This window comes from Sapajus apella, unplaced genomic scaffold (genome assembly GCF_009761245.1).
Source record: "Sapajus apella isolate SASKATOON/1434 unplaced genomic scaffold, GSC_monkey_1.0 scaffold119, whole genome shotgun sequence".
Classification (NCBI taxonomy): domain Eukaryota; kingdom Metazoa; phylum Chordata; class Mammalia; order Primates; family Cebidae; genus Sapajus; species Sapajus apella.
In genome coordinates this window covers 4,191,725-4,213,910 of record NW_022437059.1, presented here as the reverse complement: position 1 = coordinate 4,213,910, position 22,186 = coordinate 4,191,725, and the positions used below count along the sequence as shown (strand labels likewise).

Below are 22,186 nucleotides of genomic sequence, written 5' to 3'. Positions count from 1 at the left end.
AAAGTTAGGTATGTCATGAATGCATAAATATATGTAGATACTAGACTATTTTATCATTTACTACCATAAAATATACACAAATCTATTCTAAAAAGTTAAGACTTAGCAAATTGTACACAAACACAGATTATACATGGTAGCATTTGCAGTTGATAAAAGAAAAACTTCAGCCAAATTAAATTTAAAGGAGTTTAATTGAGCAATGAAGGATTTGCGAATCATGCAGCCCCCTGAATTACAGCAGGTTCACAGAGACTCCAGGGATGCCTCGTGGTCAGAACAAATTTATAGACAAAAAAGTTAAAGTGACATTCAGGAATCAGAATTGAGGTACAGAAACAGCCACATTGGTTACAGCTCAGCGTTTGCCTTATTTGAATAGTTTGAACACTCAGCAGTCTATGAGTGTATGAAGTATGGCCACTAGGATTGGCCAACATTCAGCTATTGTTATGGGTGCATACTATTAAGTTAGGTTTTCAATTTTGTCTGACTATTAATCTAGGATACAGTTCATCCAAAGGGGCTCAAATATAGAAGTATGGAGTCCTTCTCAGGCCATATTTAATTTGCTTCAGTGATTTTTCCCTTCTGGGCATCTTCTCAATTTTGAGAGATTGACCAAAACCTTAGTCATTGATGTGGCTATCACTATTGTAAACGTACTTATATGGTTTTGAAACCCACTGGAAAACAGTAGAACAGTGGGTTTTGCAAGGAGGGAATAAGGGCTGAGTAGAGAGAGGGTCCCTCCTTAAGCTGGAACATCCTGTTTACAGGAGAAAAAACAAAATCTGGTCTGTTCTAGGATTTATGTGTTTTCCTGAAGCCTTAGTTTGATTATGTCAGATTTAGCATGAGTGACTCCATTTTAGTTTGGTTTGGTTTGTTGGGGCCTAGTGCATAAGCTCAGTCCAAAATAATGGCCTCTCATAATTTTGTTTAAAAAATTCTCCCTTTTAGGCCGTGTTCTCACTTAGGTGAAAGTGTAACTAAGACATAGGACCTAATACCACTCTCAGTTACCAGCATTTTGCATTTCTGGCCTCAGCATGTCGTTCATAGGTTATGGTGTCCTCATGGTTGCACATGTCTTTTAGCTTTTGTCATTCCAGTTGAAGAGAGACCATTTGATATTCTGGAGTTGGCTGCATGCAAACGTTTAAAACCTTTGAGAGAATACAGCATGCCAGGACTATTATTATGGCCATTGGGAGACTAATACCAAAAGTTTGGAGTATGCTCCTTACCCAGGGGGCCCATGAACCAAACTATGTAAAATTAAATAGATGAAAGAATGAGCTAGATGAAGAGTCTACTCACTTGACTAAGTGGTTTTTTCATTAATTCCCCTACAACTGAATTTTTATAACCTACACTTGATGGATTTCTCCATAGGTCACAAGTGTCAGCAGCTGCACAGGTACTTTTTGTGTAGCCAATTCTATTATTTAGCATAACTTTCACAAGAGAATTTAAAGTCTATTGTATAGTGACAGCCTTCAAGGTAGAATTTGCTGTAGAACCTGTTATGAGAGAGACATTTCTAAGTATCACCTCGTTTATTCTAAACCATGGGAAAAGGACCTAACAAATGATGTCCTAGAAGACTGAAGGCCTCCTGGCGATGTTCTCTTTAATCCAGGGTGTGGCTTAAGAGGAGTTTTGACTGATTACGCGGCAACGTATATACCATTAAAGTTTCTTACCTACATTGGGGCTTCATCTTTTATCTATTAAAAGCATCAGATTATTCATGTATAAGGCTGGCTATAAAATCCTTCACAAATAAAAGCATTCCCTATGAATGCACATAATAGATCCCCCTTTCATTTCTATTGTTCATAGAGATATAAACAAGGAAAAAATATTCAAAGATAGGAGTCTTGTGATAGTAGATATTTTGATTTATGATCTTGGGAAAAGCTGTTCACACAAAAGATGCCATCTTTTCTGAGGAGAAACTTTCCTGGTTAGTTTTACCTTAAAGGTTCCAATGGGTGTACAGTTCCAGGAGTGTGAATAAATCTTTCTCCGTTGTGAGATTATGAACCCAAGGTTCAAGGCTCCAAAGTTTTGCTGTAGTGTGGATGGCAATGACAGTCTTTCTCTGATGTTCTCAGAAGATCCAGTCTTCAGGTTCTAGATTGTGAAGGGGTTGTCCTCAGTGAACCATAAAAAACTTTCTTTACCTGGTGAAAATACAGGTAGAATAATAATCTACTATTATAACATCAGCCTTCTTGCGTGGGAAAGCTTTTATACAACAAGAAAACATGCATTGAAAATGACATCCCTTTATAAATGTTCAAATGGCCCATTAGGTAGCCAAATGTACCTGAGGCTTTGAATGTCTTTTCAGGAATATGGAACCAAACATTGGTTTTAAACTATTTTCACAATTTATAAGTCACCACATTAATATGTTCAGTTTGGATTATTTTATCTTTTCCATGATGAGTCATGGAATGCAGAACCTTTAATAACAAAACCTTCAAGGACTTGGGAAGGACAAAGCAGCCGTCCTGGTTCTTCATGAGTCCGTGCTTAACTTCGGACTAATGTCCTCTTGAATACCAGTTGTTTCTCCAATTTAGGTGCACAGCACTGATAACTAATGGGTTATCATAGTTAATAGTTAAAGCAAACTAAATATGGCCTGAGAAGGACTCCATACTTCTATATTTCAGTCCTTCTGGATGAACTGTAACCTAGCTTAATAGTCAGACAAAATTGAAAACCTAACTTAATAGTATGCACCCATAACAATAGCTGAGTGTTGGCCAATCCCAGTGGCCATACTTCAACCCCTCATACACTGCTGAGTGTTCAACTGTGTTCAAATAAGGCAAACGCTGAGCTGTAACCAATGTTGCTGTTTCTGTACCTCACTTCCAATTCTTGTACACCACTTTATCTTTTTTGTGTACAAATTAGTTCTGACCACAAGGCACCCCAGGAATCTCTGTGAATCTGCTGTGATTCTGGGGGCTGCCCAATTCACAAATTGTTCATTGCTCAATTAAACTCCTTTAAATTTAATTTGGCTGAAGTTCTTTTATCACAGTCAAGAGAAATGTAGACAAATGTAAAGATACTGTATTAAACCATAACTATATAAGATTAACTTAGTTCATACTATAGTACTGTAATAATTTCATAGCCATATCCTGTTGCCATTACAGTGAACTCAAGTGTTACCAGTCTTCTCTTAAAACATCTTGTGGAACCAAAAGAGAGCCCACATAGCCAAGCCAATTCTAAGCAAAAAGAACAAAGCAGGAGGCATCACACTACCTGGCTTCAAACTATACTACAAGGCTACAGTAATCAAAACAGCAAGGTACTGGTACCAAAACAGAGATATAGACCAATGGAACAGAACAGAGGTCTCGGAGGCAACACAACATATCTACAACCATCTGATCTTTGACAAACCAGAGAAAAATAAGCAATGGGGAAAGGATTCCCTGTTCAATAAATGGTGTTGGGAAAACTGGCTAGCCATGTGCAGAAAGCAGAAACTGGACCCCTTCCTGACACCTTACACTAAAATTAACTCCAGATGGATTAAAGACTTAAACATAAGACCTAACACCATAAAAACCCTAGAAGAAAATCTAGGCAAAACCATTCAGGACATAGGTGTAGGCAAGGACTTCATGACCAAAACACCAAAAGCATTGACAACAAAAGCCAAAATAGACAAATGGGACCTAATGAAACTCCACAGCTTATGCACAGCAAAAGAAACAGTCATTAGAGTGAATCGGCAACCAACAGAATGGGAAAAAATTTTTGCAGTTTACCCATCTGACAAAGGGCTGATATCCAGAATTTACAAAGAACTAAAACAGATTTACAAGAAAAAAACTAACAAGCCCATTCAAAAGTGGGCAAAGGATATGAACAGACACTTTACAAAAGAAGACATACGTGAGGCCAACAAACATATGAAAAAATGCTCATCATCACTGGTCATCAGAGAAATGCAAATCAAAACAACATTGAGATACCATCTCACGCCAGTTAGAATGGCGATCATTAAAAAATCTGGAGACAACAGATGCTGGAGAGGATGTGGAGAAATAGGAACACTTTGGCACTGTTGGTGGGAGTGTAAATTATTTCAACCATTGTGGAAGACAGTGTGGCGATTCCTCAAGGACCTACAAATAGAAATTCCATTTGACCCAGCAATCCCATTACTGGGTATATATCCAAAGGATTATAAATCGTTCTGCTATAAGGACACATGCACACGAATGTTCATTGCAGCACTGTTTACAATAGCAAAGACCTGGAACCAACCCAAATGCCCATCGATGATAGACTGGACAGGGAAAATGTGGCACATATACACCATGGAATATTATGCAGCCATCAAAAACAATGAGTTTGTGTCCTTCGTAGGGACATGGATGAACCTGGAAACCATCATTCTCAGCAAACTGACAGAAGAGCAGAAGATCCAATACCGCATGTTCTCACTCATCGGCAGGTGTTGAACAATGAGAACACATGGACACAGGGAGGGGAACACTACACACTGGTTCAGTTGGGGGGAAATAGGGGAGGGACGGTGGGGGGTGGGGAACTGGGGAGAGATAGCAAGGGGAGAGATGCCAGATGTAGGTGATGGGGAGGAAGGCAGCAAATCACACTGCCACGTGTGTACCTATGCAACAATCTTGCATGTTCTTCACATGTACCCCAAAACCTAAAGTGCAATAAAATAAGTAAATGGGGGAAAAAAAAGATTAAAAAAAAAAAACCATCTTGTAATACTAACCATTTCCACATAGGAAATTAGTCTCTTCAGCAAATTACATATCACTGTAAACAAAAATATGCAGGAGCTGAGAGAAATCAGTTCTGATTAAAAAAAAATTTTTTTAGCACGTTTAGTGCAATACTATAAGCATTGAGTAAACACCATGAGACCCATACAAATTGCCACTAGTGATGTTAGAAGTGCTCCCAAGAAGCAGAGAAAAGTCATGACATTACAAAAAAAAAAGTTGAATTGCTTGATATATACCATAAATTGGGGTCTGCAACTGCAGTTGCAGTTCCCTGCCATTTCTAGATAAAAGAATCCAGTGTAAGGACCATTGTAAAAAAAGAAAATTTGGGAAGCCATCACTCCAACTATACCAGCAGGCTCAAAAAGCAGGCACTTTTTGTGAAATACCTTTTTAATCTCATTCAAAAATGAGGCTATAGAAAAGGCATACATATAGACTCTAATTTGTTTCAAGAAAAAGCAAAGTCATTACATGACAAAGTGAAAGGAAGGTGAAGAATCTAAAGCCGGAGAGTTTAATGCCAGCAAAGGATTGTTTGATGGTTTAGAGAGAGGCTTGCTTAAAAATGTCAAGATAACAAAAGAAGCAGCTTCTTGCTGACCAAGAGGTAGCAGATGAATTCCCAGACACCGTTAAGAAAATCCTTGAGGAGAAAAGATAACTGCCTGAGCAGTTTTTTTGTTTTTTCTTTACATTCAAACTGTTACTGGAGAGCAGGTTTGTGGTTTTTTCTTTTCTTTTCTTTTCTTTTTTTTTCTGAGAGTATACCAAGTAAGGAGAGCAGGTTTTTAATGCAGATGAATGTGCTCTATTCTGTGGGGAGTGGTGCAGTGTGTTTTGAGGAGGAGAAAGCCACAAAAGACATGTATTAGTAAGGAAGAGAAACTAGCACCAGGATTTAAGGCAGAAAGGAATAAATAACTCTACAGTTTTGTGCAAATGCAGTTGAGTTTATGATCACAACCGCCCTTATCTATAAATCTGCTAACTCTTGAGCCTTGAAGGGAAAAGATAAACACCAGCAGCCAGTCTTCTGATTGTACAACAAGAAGGTCTGGACAACAAGAACACTTTTTCTGGATTGGTTTCATCAATACTCTGTCACTGAAGTCAGAAAATACCTTGCCAGTAAGGGACTGCCTTTTGAAGTTCTTTTGATATTGGACAGTGCCCCGGCCACCCAGAGCCCCATAAGATCAACATCAAAAGCACTGAAATGGTATACTTGTCTCCCCAAACATGTTTCTAATTCAGCCTATAGATCAGGGGCTGGTAAAGACCTTTAAGGCTCATTATACACGTACTGCATGGAAAGGATTGTCAATGCTATGGAAGAGAACTCCATGAGAGGGCCATCATGAAAGTCTAGAAGGATTACACCATTAAAGATGCCATCATTGTTGTAGAAAAAGTGGTGAAAGCCATTAAGCCTGAGACAATAAATTCTGCTTGAGAAAACTGTGTTCAAATGTTGTGTGTGTCTTCACGGGATTTATGCCGGAGCTAATCAAGGAAATTATGAAAGATATTGTGGGTATGGCCAAAAGAAAAAAGGTGGGATAAAGGATTTCAACAAATAGATCTCACCAAAATTCAAGAGCTAATAGACACTGTAAGGTTTATTACTGAGTTAAATGAGGAAACGGAGACTGGAGTAAGAAAAGTAAAAGCCAATTTATTCAGCTCCCGGGCGAGGTTCTATGGTCCGGGAAAGGGGCCAGAGGAGTCCCGCCTTTCTTCTTAGGGCATGTGGTTTTACAGGGAGCAGAGGTAGTTGATCGGCTGCAGGGGAAACAAAGCGGAGGTAGTCTCATTGGTTATGAAGGGACTGGTCACAGGTGAGGTGAGCTGCCATTGGCAGCCAGGCTGGGCCACGGGCAAGTGGGCTGGTTGAGGACGTAAGGGGCAAGCTGCCATAGGGCAGATTTTGGGGGGTCTTTTTAAAACTTTGGCGGGCTTTCCAACGGGGCGGGGCCGAGGGCATAGTTTGCCGGTGAGTGCAGGACTGAGATTGGAATGCGGAAATGGGTATGGGGAGCCTGCGTGAAAGGGGTGTGGGGAGTCCGCATGGAGAGACCAGATGCTGGGTAATGTGCTCAGCAGGATGAGGCAGTTTTCAAGCGCTGAGAGCCCCGGCGAGGCAACCGGCCTTACAGACACCACACTAGAGGAATTAACAGAAGATGACTTGATGGAGAAGAATGCTTCTAAGCCAGGATCAAACGATGAGGAAGAAGACATAGAAGCAGCAGTGCCAGAAAATAAGCTGACATTAGACAGTCTGACAGAAGAATTCTGACTATTCAGGACTAGTTTTGACTTCTTTTATGACATGGACCCTTCTGTAGTATGATACAGGCACTAAAACTAAAACAAATGGTAGAAGTAAGAAGGGGTACCATATAGAAACATTTTTAGAGAAATGAACAAGAAAAAAGTCAGACAAAAATGAAATATGTTTCTGAAAAGTTACACTGACTGCCTGTCTCTTCCACCTTCCCTTCGACCTCTTCTATCTCTTCTTCGTGAAAAGAAGCATCAAACATAAAATTGTTAGCAGTGGTGGTTTATGTGAATTTCTCAAGAGCTAAAAGTGTATGCTTATCAATAGACAGTGCAGCTGGTGGGAGTGGGCTTAGCAAGGAGCCTACAAGTCTGGTTACATCCCAGTGCTTCAAGGGAGTGTTATGTCCTTAGGCACTATGTTTAGAATATCAGAACTTAGGTCACTCTGTTTCTGGGAACATGCCGATAATAGAGAGGCCTTCCTCCCCAGAGGCCTCCATGGTCTTCTGCAGTTTAAAGTGGAAGTGATTTAAAGTGTTCCTGATTTCTTTTATCTGTTACTTATAACCAGTTTATATAAGCACACTGTAAACCCTTTCTCCATTGCTGCTTCCCCCAACATAGAATACGTGTTAATCAATTGTGTTGTTGGTAAGGCTTCCAGTCAACAGTAGGCTATTAGTAGTTGAGTTTAGGGGTGTCAAAAGTTATGCGTGGACTTTTGACCATTTGAGGGGACAGCATCCCAAACCCCTACATTGTTCAAGGGTCAACTATATTCAGTATTACGTAAGTATATATGAGAAATGATCAGCAGGATTGTTTAATGAGTAATTCTAGAGGCCCAGTTTTCCTAGGAATAAGCTAGCTGGCATGAGGACTCCTCTCAGTTGGAAAAGCTGTACACATCCTCCAGGTCTCAGGGGTAGTGTCCCCAGCCTTCCCAGCACTCCCCAAAATAGCTGGGTCAAACTGCTTAGCTTCTGGGCCCAAATATCCATTTCCATCACATTCCCAGACAACCTTTCCCATACACACATTACGCAATCACTCTTAGTCTTATTAACCAGGATGAGGACCCTCTACAAGAAAAAGGCCTGTTAAATCTAGCTCAGCTCCGCCTAAGCATGCCTCTGCACCTGCTGTCTCTCATGCCCAGGAGTCACGGTCTTTTCCAAGTGACACTTGCTGGCTTTTACCTCAGTTTACTAATTCACTGAGTGAAATAGGGAAAAATCACTTCCTCTCCTTCTGAGCCAGTTTCTCCTTCTGCTAAATGGATTTGATAGTCTAAAAATCCCTTTCAGCTTTAATGTTTATCAAATGCTTTTTGTGTCCCTAATAAAGTGTGATCATAATCATGTTTCATGATGATATCATGGAATCATACATAATTATATGTATATATTTATACTATGTTATGTATTAATATATTATATAATTATGTATTATTGTATGATATGTAAATATACATTATTAACATAATACTTAATATAACTCAGTATTATGTCTCTTCCATCTTCCCTTCGACCTTTGACTAATATAATTAATAATATATAATTAATATATAATTGATTATATTAAATGTTAAATAATATATAATTAACTAAGTATGATATAATTAATATATAATTTATTATGGTAAAAATATTATGATTATATATAATACATAATCATATATTGTGATTATTTTATCTAACTATAATTATATAATTTTAATTGCTACAATTTTTTAAGCTCCTACCATATGTCGAAACATTTTCTCTCTTTCACATCCGCCACCACCATTTGCCTAATAATAGTAATTCATTCTTCAAGCTTGTCTCAGGTTGATTGTCAATTTCTTCAGAACGCCTACTCCAACTTTTCTTAGCCTGAGATAGATGCCCCTACTGTTCTCAGTGTTCCCTGTATTTTCCCTGTTACAACACTTGTTGCGTTATATTGGAATTGCTTGTTCAGTTGTTGATTACTCCAAAAAAGAGTAAAAACTCCATGAAAAGAGGATGATCAATTGCTTTGTTGCTCTGTATATTGCCAGCACCCAGAAGACTGTCTGGCACATAGTAGGTACACAATAGATAAAATAATTAATGTTAGGCCCTTTAAATTCAAAAAAACTAGCACAGTAATACAACACCAATGTTAACTAAAGGAAGTTAGTTGCACTTCCTTTCTTCAGCTTAGCTATAAAAAGGAGGACAAAAACTCGAGTGAAACTGACTCTGCTAGAACAGTGCCGTGCTTTTCCACAGAAGATTAGACCCCAAGAGAGATGGCTCAACACCATGTATGGATCTTGCTCCTTTGCCTGCAAACCTGTGAGTTCTGACCCTTGCTGATCCCCTCCTAGTTTTCCATAAAGTTTTAAAACTTGCCCTTAAGAAAGACTGAACTGTTCTTTTGATGTTTGTAACAGAACTGCTGAGTCTCAGTATTTACTGTCCTCAGCAAGATCCAACTGGCTGGGGAGAGACTTAAAAAATCCAAACCTAAGTGGTTTTCAGCTTTAAAGTCTATATTTCTGAATTTTATCTGGTTTTGGAGATCTCAGTTTCCAAAGGTCTGAAGCAAATCCTTCTCAGAGGAGCCAGAACTTGGTAAACCCTCCCACAAAGTCTGGAAAAGGAAACATCACCTGAAAGCTTGAATGACTTAAAAGCAATTTCTTCTTGGCATTCAATTGTGGTGGTTTTTGAGACAGAAGATGTCTTTCCTAATTATAGTTGATTGCTCCATCAGGTTAGAGTGATGCTTGACTCATTGTTATCCTTGCATAGGCCTCGTCTCTATAAATTCCCTTTATTTTCAAAACACAGAGACATTATGCTGCTTTTATCCTTCAGAAACTCCAAAATAAATGAGGAAGAGATTACTATCCCATTTTACACAAATAGTCTTAAAAAATAGTTGGAAAACTTCAATTAAAAACACTTTTTCTTGCTTATGGCATAACAGTAAACTAAAAGAACAACATGAATATTGATTGTTATTGGTACAAAGAAAACTGTGTAACATTAACACAGGTCAGATCAAATTTTTGGAGCCTCTGCTGGCTGCTCTAGAACGGCAAACAGAAAATGCAACTAGGTGAGGAAAAGTTGGTTCTGGGAATGTCCTTAATCTTCCAGAGAGAGACTAGACAAGGTGGCATTTGATACCACTTAATTTTCAAAACATTTTACAATATTTATGCCTACATTCTTGTTATCCATATGAAAACCATTGAGATGGGAAAGATAGATGTTATTAATTACATTATGCAAGAAAAATCAAGTAAGATTTAGAGGTTAAAAAATTCACCTGAAATTTCAATACCAAAATTGGTAGAGGTAGAAATAGACATTGGTTTTTCTAATCTTAAGGTTAATCCCAGTCTTATTGGTTCTTCTTTCTGCTCCACCTGACCTCCTTACTCATTGTTTTCAAATTCTTGATGCAAAAGGTTAATACCTGCTAAGATAAAAGGTAGCTCTAGGATACACTTCTTTCATCTACTGAAACTGAAATAAATTGTCAAATCAGCTAGTAGTGAATTATTTTGTTTATGAGTTTTGTGACCCTGAGTAAGTTATATTCCTCCTCTGACTTTTGTTTCAGCTTCAAAATGGGGAAGGTATTAATAGAGTAGAATTGTTTTGAGAATCAAAATGATGATAATGCATGTACAACACTTGGCATAGTAGCTGAATGTATCGTTTAACAGATATTAGCTAATGCTGCTGTTTTTCACACTTACTTTTCATGCATTCTTAGGAAGAGCCGTGGCTTTACTGCACGGAGATCCTGGGCAGGACTCATCTGTCTGGGAATGGTCCAAGGAACATAAACAGGAGAAAAGGTGCTGGGAGTTTGAGCTTAGGTGTCGGTTGTTGGAATTCTGGAAAAGGAGACTAGGAATGAGATATCCATTTAATCAAAGATCTATGAAAGAGGGAATGGGAGTTTTCTTTGTTTGTTTGTTTTTGTTTTTTAATAAAAGTAAAGCCAGGCATACTTTTAACATACTGTCTACTTTTACCGAATTATCCGTTTGCCTGTTAAGGATTATTCCTGCAAACCTTTTCTGAGCACAAAAATATACCCTGAATTCCTCCTGCTGCTGTTCCTGTTAGAGGTAGTCCTTTATATTCAGTACTGGGCTTCAGAGTCTACATTTTATGCATTTTCCTGGAATTCAGAGCAGTTGAAGAGGCTGGGACGCAGTGGAGAGATGCAGGGAGAAATCCCCATTTTCCCCCAGAAATCACCGACATAAGGAAAGTCTGAGTGGGCAAACTCATGACTGTTCTATGTTGGAAAAGTTTTCTGAGTCAAAATTCACAGTCTTATGCTCTGATCTCAACTTTCTAATCACGACTTTGGAAACACCATGACTCTGTCTCTCCACATACCCTAGGAGACACTCCCACTCTAGGGGTAGGAGACGGAGCAGTCCACAAGTTTTAATCCTTGCCCATCCCCTCTACATATTCTGTCTCACACTCTTAATTCTTCCTTTTCTCTGCTCCATTCTTATTTCTATTTCTTCAATTTCGTATCTTATCGCCCATCAATAATACTAATAAATAACCATTTATGGAGCAATCACTGCATATTCGGCATTACTCTAAGTAGTCTACAGTTATTATTTTGTCTAATCTTTACAACACACTATGAGATACGTACTATTAATATGTGCATATACAGACGAAAGCATTGATACACAGAGTCTCAAAGGTCATTTAACAAAAAGTGAAGGAAGCAGAATTTAAACTTCCTTCACAGAAAGGAAGCATTCATACACAGAGAGTCAAAGGTGAAATATACAGATAAAAGCATTGATACACAGAGAGTCAAATGTCATTTAACAAAAAGTGAGGCAAGTAGAATTTAAACTTCCTTCACAGAAAAGAAGCATTCATACACAGAGAGTCAAAGGTGAAATATACAGATAAAAGCATTGATGCACAGAGTCGAAGGTCATTTAACAAAAAGTGAAGGGAATATAATTTAAACTTCAGTGTCCTTAGATTTAACATCTGAGTCATGCTGCGTCCACCCACTTTGATGCTGAAGTGGAGTAAATTACTCTCCCCACTATTAATGTTTATCACATTTGGGAATTTGTCAGTAAAAAGTGATGATTTATTTATTTCCGGCAAGACAGGATTGTTGGGATAGAAGCTGCACCTGTCTCTATACCTGCCCACAGAGGAAGAAGGAGCTGCCGGCAGGTCCTTGCCAATAACAGAAATTGAGGCAGGCCAGTGAGGCAGAATACCCAAGCAAATAACCATCTCCAGACATGTTTCAAAGACCATTCATTTTAATATTATTCAAACATGAGTTGAATTAGTTTCTTTAAACAAATAAAAGTCCAGCATCAACATGATCTCGACGTCCTGCTGGATGTTAAACATAGTCATGGGCATTTCAGCAGTTAAGACTTAAAAGTCCGAGAGGTGAGTGGGCCCACTGTGAATAACCGGACCCCTTTGTTACACTCAGTGTTCAAGTACATGCTAATAGAGGGCAGCAATGATAAAATGGCATATGGCGATGATCCCATGTCTGTTTGGAGATTGTGTGTGTGTGTGTGTGCGTGTGTGTGTATGTGTGTGTGTGTTTTCAACGAACTGATTCAAGTTAAACTAAATCCCGATAAAGATGATTTAAAGTAAAAATTCCAGGGGAAAATAATGTACTATTGCATGGGGGTGGTAGGTTCCTTTTTCTTAAAATCTCATGATCAAGGACTTTCCGTCGCTTTGAAGAATGACACAAAATTCCTGCTGTCTAACCCTGTGCTTCCCCTTTCTGTCTATGTCCCTTCACTCAGTGTGAGCAGTTATAATGAACTCTCTTTTGGGTACTACAGGCTAAAGCTACCTCTGCTCACTCTCCCACACCTGCAATACTCAGCGATATTCTACCCCCACTTTTTGATTCTAGGAGGCAGTGTGGGTGGAGAAGAGAAGGGGAAGTTTAGCTAGTCCCGCTAACACCAAACACACACACACACACACACACACACACACACACACACACACACCCGAAATGCTTATTTGGTGGATGCTAAGAAAGTAGGGGGGTGGAGGTATCTGTTAAGCAACACGACAGCCTTCCCCATTTCCACTCTTATTAATAGCTATTTGCTGACTTTAACATCTCCCCAATACCCCAACTCTTATTTTTCCCTTCATAGTTGTCTGAGGTGTTAGTTTAGTCTCTTTGAAGATGTTTGTTTTACATAGCAAACACATATGGTGCCTCGTATGTGCCAGGCACTATTTTAAGAGGTCTACAAATATTAACTCATTTAACCATCATAATATTTTTATGTGGTCAAATATTGTGCTACTATTACCTTCGCTAATGTGCTAATATTACCTTCATTTTAAAGTTGGGGAAACTGAGGTACAGAGAGGTTACTGACTTTCCCTGCCATTGATCTGAAGTTCTTGCATCGAGGGGTCTTCAAGATGAAGACAAGGCCTCTTGTCTTTCTTGACTTTCCCTAGGGTTTATGGCAGGATTCTAGCCCAGGCAGGCTAGTTCTCAATCACTGACTCATGGTGCCACACAGGCGAATCCACAAGGCAAGGCTCCCCTTGGGACCACTAGACTGTTCTCCATTAGTGCACACACTTGAGAGCACTCTCATGTCATCTAATCCTCATAATTCCTCAAAACAACAGGATGGCTCTATTTTTAATTTTTTTTGCCAACTAAAACCCTGAGACTTAGCAAGTAAGTGACGTTCATGGTCATTTAGCTAGTCAACAGCAGACCCTTGACTTGAATGTGTTTCCTCATCCCTAGTTAATGACACTTTTACTAACTATGCTGTGGGTCCCCATTCTGTGAATCTAAAAAAATTTCTTCACAAACAGTATAGAATTTTGGAGTAGAAAGAAGTTACAGTTAGCCATCTTCCTCTTCTTAATAATCAGTTTAAATCCTTCATCTTTCACATCAAGACTCAGAGACCAGTAAAGAGTCCTCTCTTGCCCTTACTCTTTTTCTCGCTGTGATTTTCTGCCTTGTTTTCTATTGTTGGAAAAGAATAATTGAGTCAGTTGCAAAAAAAAAAAAAATTCTTGTGCAGTAGCATAATCACGGTTCACTGCAGCCTTGACCTCCCAGGCTCAAGCGATCCTCCTGTCTCAGCTTCCCAAGTAGCCGGGACTACAGGCACATATCACCACACCTGACTAATTTTTTTTTTTAATTTTCTTTTCTGTAGAGATGAGATCTCATTATGTTGCCCAGGCTGGTGTTCATTTTTTCAACAAACATTTAATAATCATTCATTAGTTGTTGGAGGAACAGTAGTGATTGAAACAGACAAAGACTCTGCATTCTTGATAATTGCATTATAGTAGCAGTGTATTGAGGGGATAGGTCGGGAGACAATCAATACATATGCACAGGCAATGCTTTAGTGGTGCAATGAACAGAAGGGTAGCAAGGCAAGGCAATAGAGAACGATGGGGAGGGGATTGCTATTTTAGGCACAGTGACCAGGAAAGCTCTTCATGATGAGTTGATATTGGGATAGAAACCTGAACAAAGTAGGGGGCTGCTGAAAAGAGTGTAGTAGGAAAAGAAGAGAACAGCAGGTGCAAAAGCTCTAAGGCAAAGTGCCCCGGCCTGTTTACAGAAGAGAGGGAGCTGGTATGGATGGAGTCGGGGAGAAGTAGGGGCAGATCTGGCAGAGCCTAGTAGTGATGGTAGAGGTTGTGAAAGGCGACTGGAGAGCTCCCCAAACTCCAAGGGTACACCGTATTCATTTTTAATAGACTCTAAGGAGAACTATGGGATTTTAGTCCTAAAGGCCCTCTCCATTGTCATCAATATTTGACATTTCAAAATCACTTTGGATTCCACCAAAAACTTAGGTAAATTTCGCTTGCCCAGCCTTGAAGAATTTTCTTCTCACCAGTTAAAAGCATCATACCCCATCAATCTTTACACTGTGTATGAGGTTTCTGATTCTTTTCTATTTGTTTGTTTGTTCAAATATTCTTTTTCTCACGACCCCTATTGTCTTCTTTTAGTCATTGGCTTTGGTAGCTACCTAACCATGAAATGTACATTTGTAAAGTCCACCCATACACCTGGGATTATCCGGGGAAACAGGATTATCATCTTATACACAGAAAGGTGTATTGCATTGGAAAGGGTGCCTCAGCCCAAGCCAGGAGGGGCAGGCCACCTCCAGTGAGCAGCTAGTCCTCAGTGCTCTCTTTCAACACTGGCCATCCTGCCCTTGGGGTCCTGGGCTCCCTCTTTGCCATAGCTACCTAAGAGTCACAGTGGACAGATTTTTCCATGTAAGTCGCCACCCCAGGGTTTCAGCCTTTTCTTGCCCTTGCTTCTCCTTTGGAGGTATGGCCTTTGTCCTACTTTTCCTATTTGAGTTCTGGCATAAGAAGATCAGTAAATCACACTCTTTGGGAAAGGTTGAAAATGTGAGTTACTGCTTCTTCACTGAGCTCCCAAGTCTACTTAGCGAACACTTGATCCCCTTCATCAATCTCTTGTCAACTCCCTATGGTATCCCTTATAGTACCATTTCCCCAAAATTTTCACATTCCCCAAAATAATAGCAACTACCATTTATACGTGCTAGGCATGGTGCTAATGCTTTATCTTCACAATTACATTTAACAATTGTCCCGCCGGGCATAGTGGCTTACGCCTGTAGTCCCAGCACTTTGGGAGGCCGCGGCAGATAGATCACGAGGTCAGGAGTTCAAGACTGTTCTGGCCAACATGGTGAAACCCCATCTCTACTAAAAATACAAAAATTAGCCAGGCGTGGTGGCGGATGCCTGTAGTTCCAGCTACTCGGGAGCCTGAGGCAGGAGAATTGCTTGAACCCGGGAGGTAGAGGTTGCAGTGAGCCAAGATCGCCCCATTGCACTCCAGCCTAGTGACAGAGAGAGACTCCATCCCAAAATAAATAAATAAATAATTGTCCACACTTTACAGATGAGGCACCTGAGGAACAGTGAATTTCAATGATTTTCTCAAGATAACACAGCTGGGTTCAAATATACCTGGATTCAAAATCTGCACCCTTAGTCTGTATACCTCCTAGCTGGTCCCACTCTTCCCTCCTCACTCTTAGCAGATAGTCTCCCCTTCCACATTACTGAAGAGATGAAGGCCACCAAATGATTGTCCTGTATTTTATCCTATCTATTCCAAAATGTCCACTATGTATTAAGCACCTTCTATGTGCCCTCACAACAATTCTGTGAGGCAGCCATTATTATATCCCATCTCGTGATCAAGTAAGATCAGGACCTCAGCAAATGTCAGGGACCGAACCTGAGCACAAGCCCACCTGGTTCAAGTCTGTGGTCACTCTACTTCACCAGGCAGCCTCTTCCTGTTATTAAAGCCCCATGTTTCATAGCATCTCAGAATACCTTCGCTCTTTCACTCATCTTTTCCTTTCCCTTTCCTTCAGGTGAGGGTGTGACCATCCTCTGATTGGAAGCTCACAGCTTTCACTGCTTGCACTTTCCTTTCCATCTTTCGTTCCATGGCAAGCATTAGTGGCCTGTGCGTCTTGTGCTGTGCTTCATACCAGAGGTTTAAGGCAAGACCCCTGGACTCAAGTCATTCAGTGTCCAGAACACAGACACGCAGACTGATGACCACCACACAATGTGGCAACCGCTATGAGAGGGAAACCTGGAGCTCCAGAAAGCCCATGGACAGGAGCGTCTGACCTAGAGCAGGTCCACTGGGGACATCTCTCTCTGCTCACTCTCCCTAGCACCTGCCCCCCAACCCCCCTAGTCTCTTCTATTTTAAAACAAAATCAAATAAATTAGTTTTACCTGACCCTCTATCTATTGTTCTATTTTATCTCCCTCCTTTCACTGTCAAGTTTTTCCTCCATGCTTTACCAGCTACTCTGTCAGTCCCCTAGACTCTGGCCTCCCATTGAGTTGTCTTACTTGCATCACATTCTCAAAGGCCATCAATAACCTCGTAACAGGCAAACCAAGGGCCATTTTCAGGCTTCATTTCCATTGAACACTGAATCATTAGACACATTAGACATCAGTGGCAATCAACTCCTTGAGACTCTTTCTCCTTTCTGTGATATTGTCCACTATTGGTGCCTCTCTTGCATTCTTACTGCTTTGTCTATTCGGTTTCTTTTGATGATGCCTCTTCTATAAATGTGAGCACTCTCACAAGGCTCAGTCATGGACTTCAGGCTTACTCTTCCTGAATGACCCTCCTCTCTTTCACCCACCCTGTTTCTGTGAATGATCTCTGAACCCCTTTGATTTCAGTGTTACTGTAAGTACCAGAGACACTAAAGTAAGACTGGCTTAAGCAAGAAAGAAGTTTATTGCTTGTTCATGTAAAAAAAGTCCAGAGTTGGCAGTTCACAGTTGCTAGAATAGTTCACAAGGTCACTGGGGTCTCTGACTTCTCTCTTCCTGCTCCACCGTCCTCAGAACCTGATGTCCTCCTCGTGACTCAGAATGTCTGTCTGAGATCCAGCTGTCATGGCCTTCTGGTCTGCAAAAGCAAGGAAGAGATGAAAAGGGCAAATTTCCCTCTTTTTTTGTTTATTTGTTTTTTTGAGACAGGGTCTCACTCTGTTGCCCAGGCTGGCATGCACTGGTGTGATCTTGGCTCACTGCTACCCTGACCCCCTTGGGTTCAGGTGATCCTCCTACCTCAGCCTTCTAGGCATTTGGTACTACAGGTGTGCACCATCATTGCATGGGTAATTTTTGTATTTTTTTGTAGATACAGGGTTTTGCCCTGTTGGTCTCGTACCAACCCAGGCTAGTCTCATACTCCTGGGCTCAAGCAATCCACCCACCTCGGCCTCCCAAAGTGTTGGGATTACAGGCATGAGCCACTGCACCAGGCTCCTCACTGTTCTTAAAGTCAGAGAAGTCATATACAGCACTTCCACTTTCATTCTGTTGGGCTGAACTTAGTCATATGACTAACGTTAGCTAGAAGAAAGCAGGACAATACAGTCTATTTTGGGTGGCTATATGCCCTGGTAAAAATTAGCAATTCTATTACAAAGAACGAAGGTGGGAACAAATGTTGGAAAACAGCTAGCAGATTCTGTCACAGTGCCCCAAATAATAATACTTCAAGTCCATTCTCTCTCCTTATCTTCCATCTATTCAACAACTTACTTATGTGGCCCACCATCACCTCAAATTTAATATTTTTAAGACTAAACTTGTCTTCTCCCTTTGACTTCTTTCCATCATAAACTTTATGAGTTGTCCAATGACATAAAGTAGAAACTCAAAATATATTGTTGAACAATTGAGTTCTAGTAGATGCCTCTTTATTTATTGCCTTTCTTTGTGCTATCTGTCTAATCCAGCCCTTCCTTTCCATTCCCATTATTGTTTCCTGGTTCATGTCCAGAAGACCATGGTAGCCCCTAAATAGCCTCTCTGATCCAGCCTCTATTTCCGGTTTTTCTCCCCACACATTGTTACCACATTACAATGACTAAAACATTATTGGAGTTTTCACCATCAAAAACCTTAATGGTTCCCCTCTGCCTATGATGGAGACCTCAAACTCAAGGCTGTCACAAATCTAAACCTCTCTCCACTCTGTTATGGGAATCTATATTCATCCAACTAACATCATAGGTTCTGCTTCCAAACTTTTATTCAGGATCCGAGGACCTGAGACACCCTTCCTTTCCCTTTCCATCCAGTAGAATTCTATTCACCTTTCAAAATCCTCCACAAATTCTACTTTCTTTGAGATAGTTTTCCTAACCACTGCAGCTCAGTGATCCTTCCCTTCTTAGAATTTCTACTGTAATCACTGTTTCTACCATTCATTTGAATTTATTATTCACTACCTCATATTGCAAAGGACAATTTCATGTGTGTGTGTGTGTGTGTGTGTGCGCGCGCGTGTGTGTGTGTGTATGTGTGTGTCTGTCTGTCTTATTTCCCTAACCGGATATCAAATTCCCCCAAAAAGGCAGAGAATATATCTTTGTCATAGACTAACATAGTGCATTTCATGTTAAGTCCTCAAGATGTTTTTGTGCCACAAGTTATCTCTGAAATTAGATTTTACTAAGGTCACTTCCAGTGGTAATATGAAATTAGAGTCCCTTTGGCATCTAGAAACATAAATATTGGATTTGATTGATATGGAGATTCTTTCTTTTAAATCTTAAAGTCTTTTAAATCTTAAAGTCTTTTAAGAGCAGAATAAAGTCTATCCAGGGTACCTAAAACTATCCCTCCAGGCTTTACTTGAATTAGCCCTAAAAAATGGCTCTTGATACATGCTCCAATATGGCCCTGGCATCGCCAAGGCCATCATAGGGATGGCCTAGGGTAGTCCCAAAGGGCTTGTACCAACTGTTAAGGTGATGATGAAGGTATTATGAATGTTATCATTATAAACTCCAGAAATAATTTTTATTTTGCCTTGATGATCAACAAAGTACTTCTACTCACATTACATCATTTGCTGCTCACCAAATAAGGCAAATACCTTAGTTACTGTTTTCATTCTATGGATGAAGAAACTGAGGCTCATATTATGTCATTTCCTGGGTAATCAGAAAGATTTTGTGACCAGGCCAGGTGAGATGGCTCATGCCTGTAATCCCAGCATTTTGGGAGGCTGAGGCGGGCAGATCATTCGAGGTCAGGAGTTTGAGACAAGCCTGGCCAACATGGTGAAGCTCCGTCTCTACTAAAAATACAAAAATTAGCTGGGCATGATGGCATGCACCTGTAATCCCAGATACTCGGGAGGCTGAGGCAGGAGAATCGCCTGAACCCAGGAGGTGGAGGTTGCAGTGAGCTGAGATCACTCCACTGCACTCCAGCCTGGACAACAGTGAGAGAGCGAGACTTCGTCTTAAAAAAAAAAAAAAAGAAAAAAGAAAGGTTTTGTGACCATGTTAAGATTTTCCAGCTCATAAGTAGAAGTACTTGCACCTACGTCTTCTGCCTCCCTATCTTTCCACAGCAGGCAATGGTTTTGCAGCTGCTTCTCTCAGAGCACAGTTGAAGTGTTTGAAGGTGGCAGAATCTTCATATTAAACATGTGCAACCCCTTTGCCTTTTCCAGCAAGCAAAGTTTTCTTGCCGATTATACCAGCAGCACATATAACAGCTTCCCCCAGCTTTGCCTGCCCACCACTTCCACCGCCTGATTGCCCTTAAATGCTCTGGCATCACTTCCTGAATGACTTGCTACAGGAGATGAGACACACTTTTAAAACTGCACCACACACCAACCACTGTGGCTGCTCAACTGCCCTAATGTCTCAGCCTAAACAATCTACCTACATACTTCCTGGGGTTTGGTGAGAGAACCCACCAAAATTACAAGTCGCGGAATCTATGTTCTGTCTACTCCTCACACCTAATCTCAATCCACAGAGTGAAGTGGCAAGCAATTAAGCACAAGGGCCTGACTTCAAAAAAGAATAGAGACATAGGAGATCTGGGACCAGGGCTGGCTAGATAATTTGCCAGGCCCAGTGCAAAATGAAAATGGACGGCCCCTTGTTTAAATAGCATGTAGAATTTCAAGGTGGCAATGCAGCATTAAGTCCAGTTCAGCGTCTTTTTGAGCTCAGGGTTCTGTGCAACTGAATAGATCACATGCCCCTGCCTGGAACATCCAGGGATTCAGGCTGGGACGCTCCAAACACCTCTCTCCCAGAACTCATCAGCCCAGTAAAACAGTTTGTCTGGGGAGAATTAACGTTCTTGAATTTTGGCAAACTGTGACTCCTACCACCAAAGGCAGCATTAGCCTCTTTCTGACCCACCGCCCCCCGCAATGGTTTATTTCTAGTGCTCTTACCATTTCGCACTCATAGTGTTGTATTATCTTTCATTTGTGTCCACATCTGTCTTATTTTCTGGCCTGTGAGCTCCTCATGGCTGCAAGGATGTCCTGTTTATCCATGTGTCCCTAACGTATCTGACACACAATTAGCGCTTAACAAATGTTTGCAGATAAGGGTTCCCAATTACCCCCTAACTACTCCCACCCCACATACTCTCTGCCCTTCCCTGTTACATCTTCTGTACTTAACCAGCCCCAGCTAAGTCCTAAGGCCTTGTCCTGGATATTACTCCTAAGGAAAAAAATCTCTGTTGGTCAGAAAGCAAAGAGGTTTACATCAGCTGTCTCTGGGGCTCTTTCAGTGGTTGCTGAGCTGAAGAGCAGAGGTGACCTTAGTGAGACAGCCCCATCAGCTTAAGAAATCCCTTTATTTTTGTGCCAATTCAAAGGGCCTTGTATACTTTATTATCTTTATTCTTCCATATATCTAGACTTGGATAAACTTTAGGGTCAACCTAAACTGATGGAAAACTGTGGAAAACTGATGTCATGGTCATCAGAGCCTACATGTAGCCAGTACACACCAGAACCGCCCAACTAATTTGTTTATGGCTAACGCCATTTCCGATTGGTCAGGGTCCATGTCATACTGGTTATTAAATATATTGAATATCATCCATGCTTGCCCCAAACACTGTTTCTCACTGAAGAGCACTCATTGGGAATTACATGATAATGAAGAAGAGGACAAGGAAGAGCAGAAAAAATAATGTCTGGTAATTATATTGTCTCTCATTTTACAAACTACGTATTAAATGAGTTTATTTTCAAAACTGATAGAGGAGAAAAAAGGGAAGAGAAAATAAGCTTCTCATCTTCCCATGTTATATTTTAAAAGTATTGATCCTTCAGCTTTCCCTAGGAAATGTTCCCTGGATTCCCAGAACAGATCAAGTCCTCTTGCTGGTCTCTCTGAAATCACCATAATACTTAGATATTTTTTATCTATCCATTTGTTTGTATGATTATCTGATCAACATTGGTATCCTCCTCTGACTGTAAGTTCCAAAGAGCAAGAATTGCATCTGTTTCTTCTCACCGTTGTATCCCCAGCCCCTTGTATCTTGTTTAAGAGTAGATGTCCAACAAACACTTATATTATAAATTAAATTAATAAATGCCCACCATAGTATCTGGAACAAAACCGATCCTGAATAAATACATGCATTCATTCACAAATGTATGAATGAATAAACAAA

General features: G+C 40.4%; 1 protein-coding gene and 1 long non-coding RNA gene across 6 annotated transcripts in view; one reads left to right on the top strand and one right to left on the bottom strand.

Annotated features, from left to right (window-relative positions):
- The first annotated feature begins 9,272 nt into the window (after positions 1 to 9,272).
- Positions 9,273 to 22,186, top strand: part of CD84 (CD84 molecule) — a 42,587-nt gene continuing 29,673 nt past the window's right edge. For all 4 annotated transcript variants that reach the window (XM_032260799.1, XM_032260798.1, XM_032260797.1 and 1 more), the window contains exon 1: positions 9,273 to 9,415. In XM_032260799.1, coding sequence (XP_032116690.1) covers positions 9,370 to 9,415 — 46 coding nt within the window. In that variant the 5' untranslated portion in view covers positions 9,273 to 9,369. The remainder of the gene's footprint in view (positions 9,416 to 22,186) is intronic.
- Positions 17,438 to 21,120, bottom strand: LOC116538414. Of its 2 annotated transcripts, none has more exons than XR_004263633.1 (2): positions 20,943 to 21,120; positions 17,438 to 17,630 (listed from the first exon to the last, which is right to left on the bottom strand). It is a non-coding gene; the product is annotated as an uncharacterized LOC116538414 (long non-coding RNA). The 2 variants fall into 2 exon arrangements; XR_004263632.1 differs by lacking the exon at positions 20,943 to 21,120 and adding an exon at positions 20,070 to 20,251.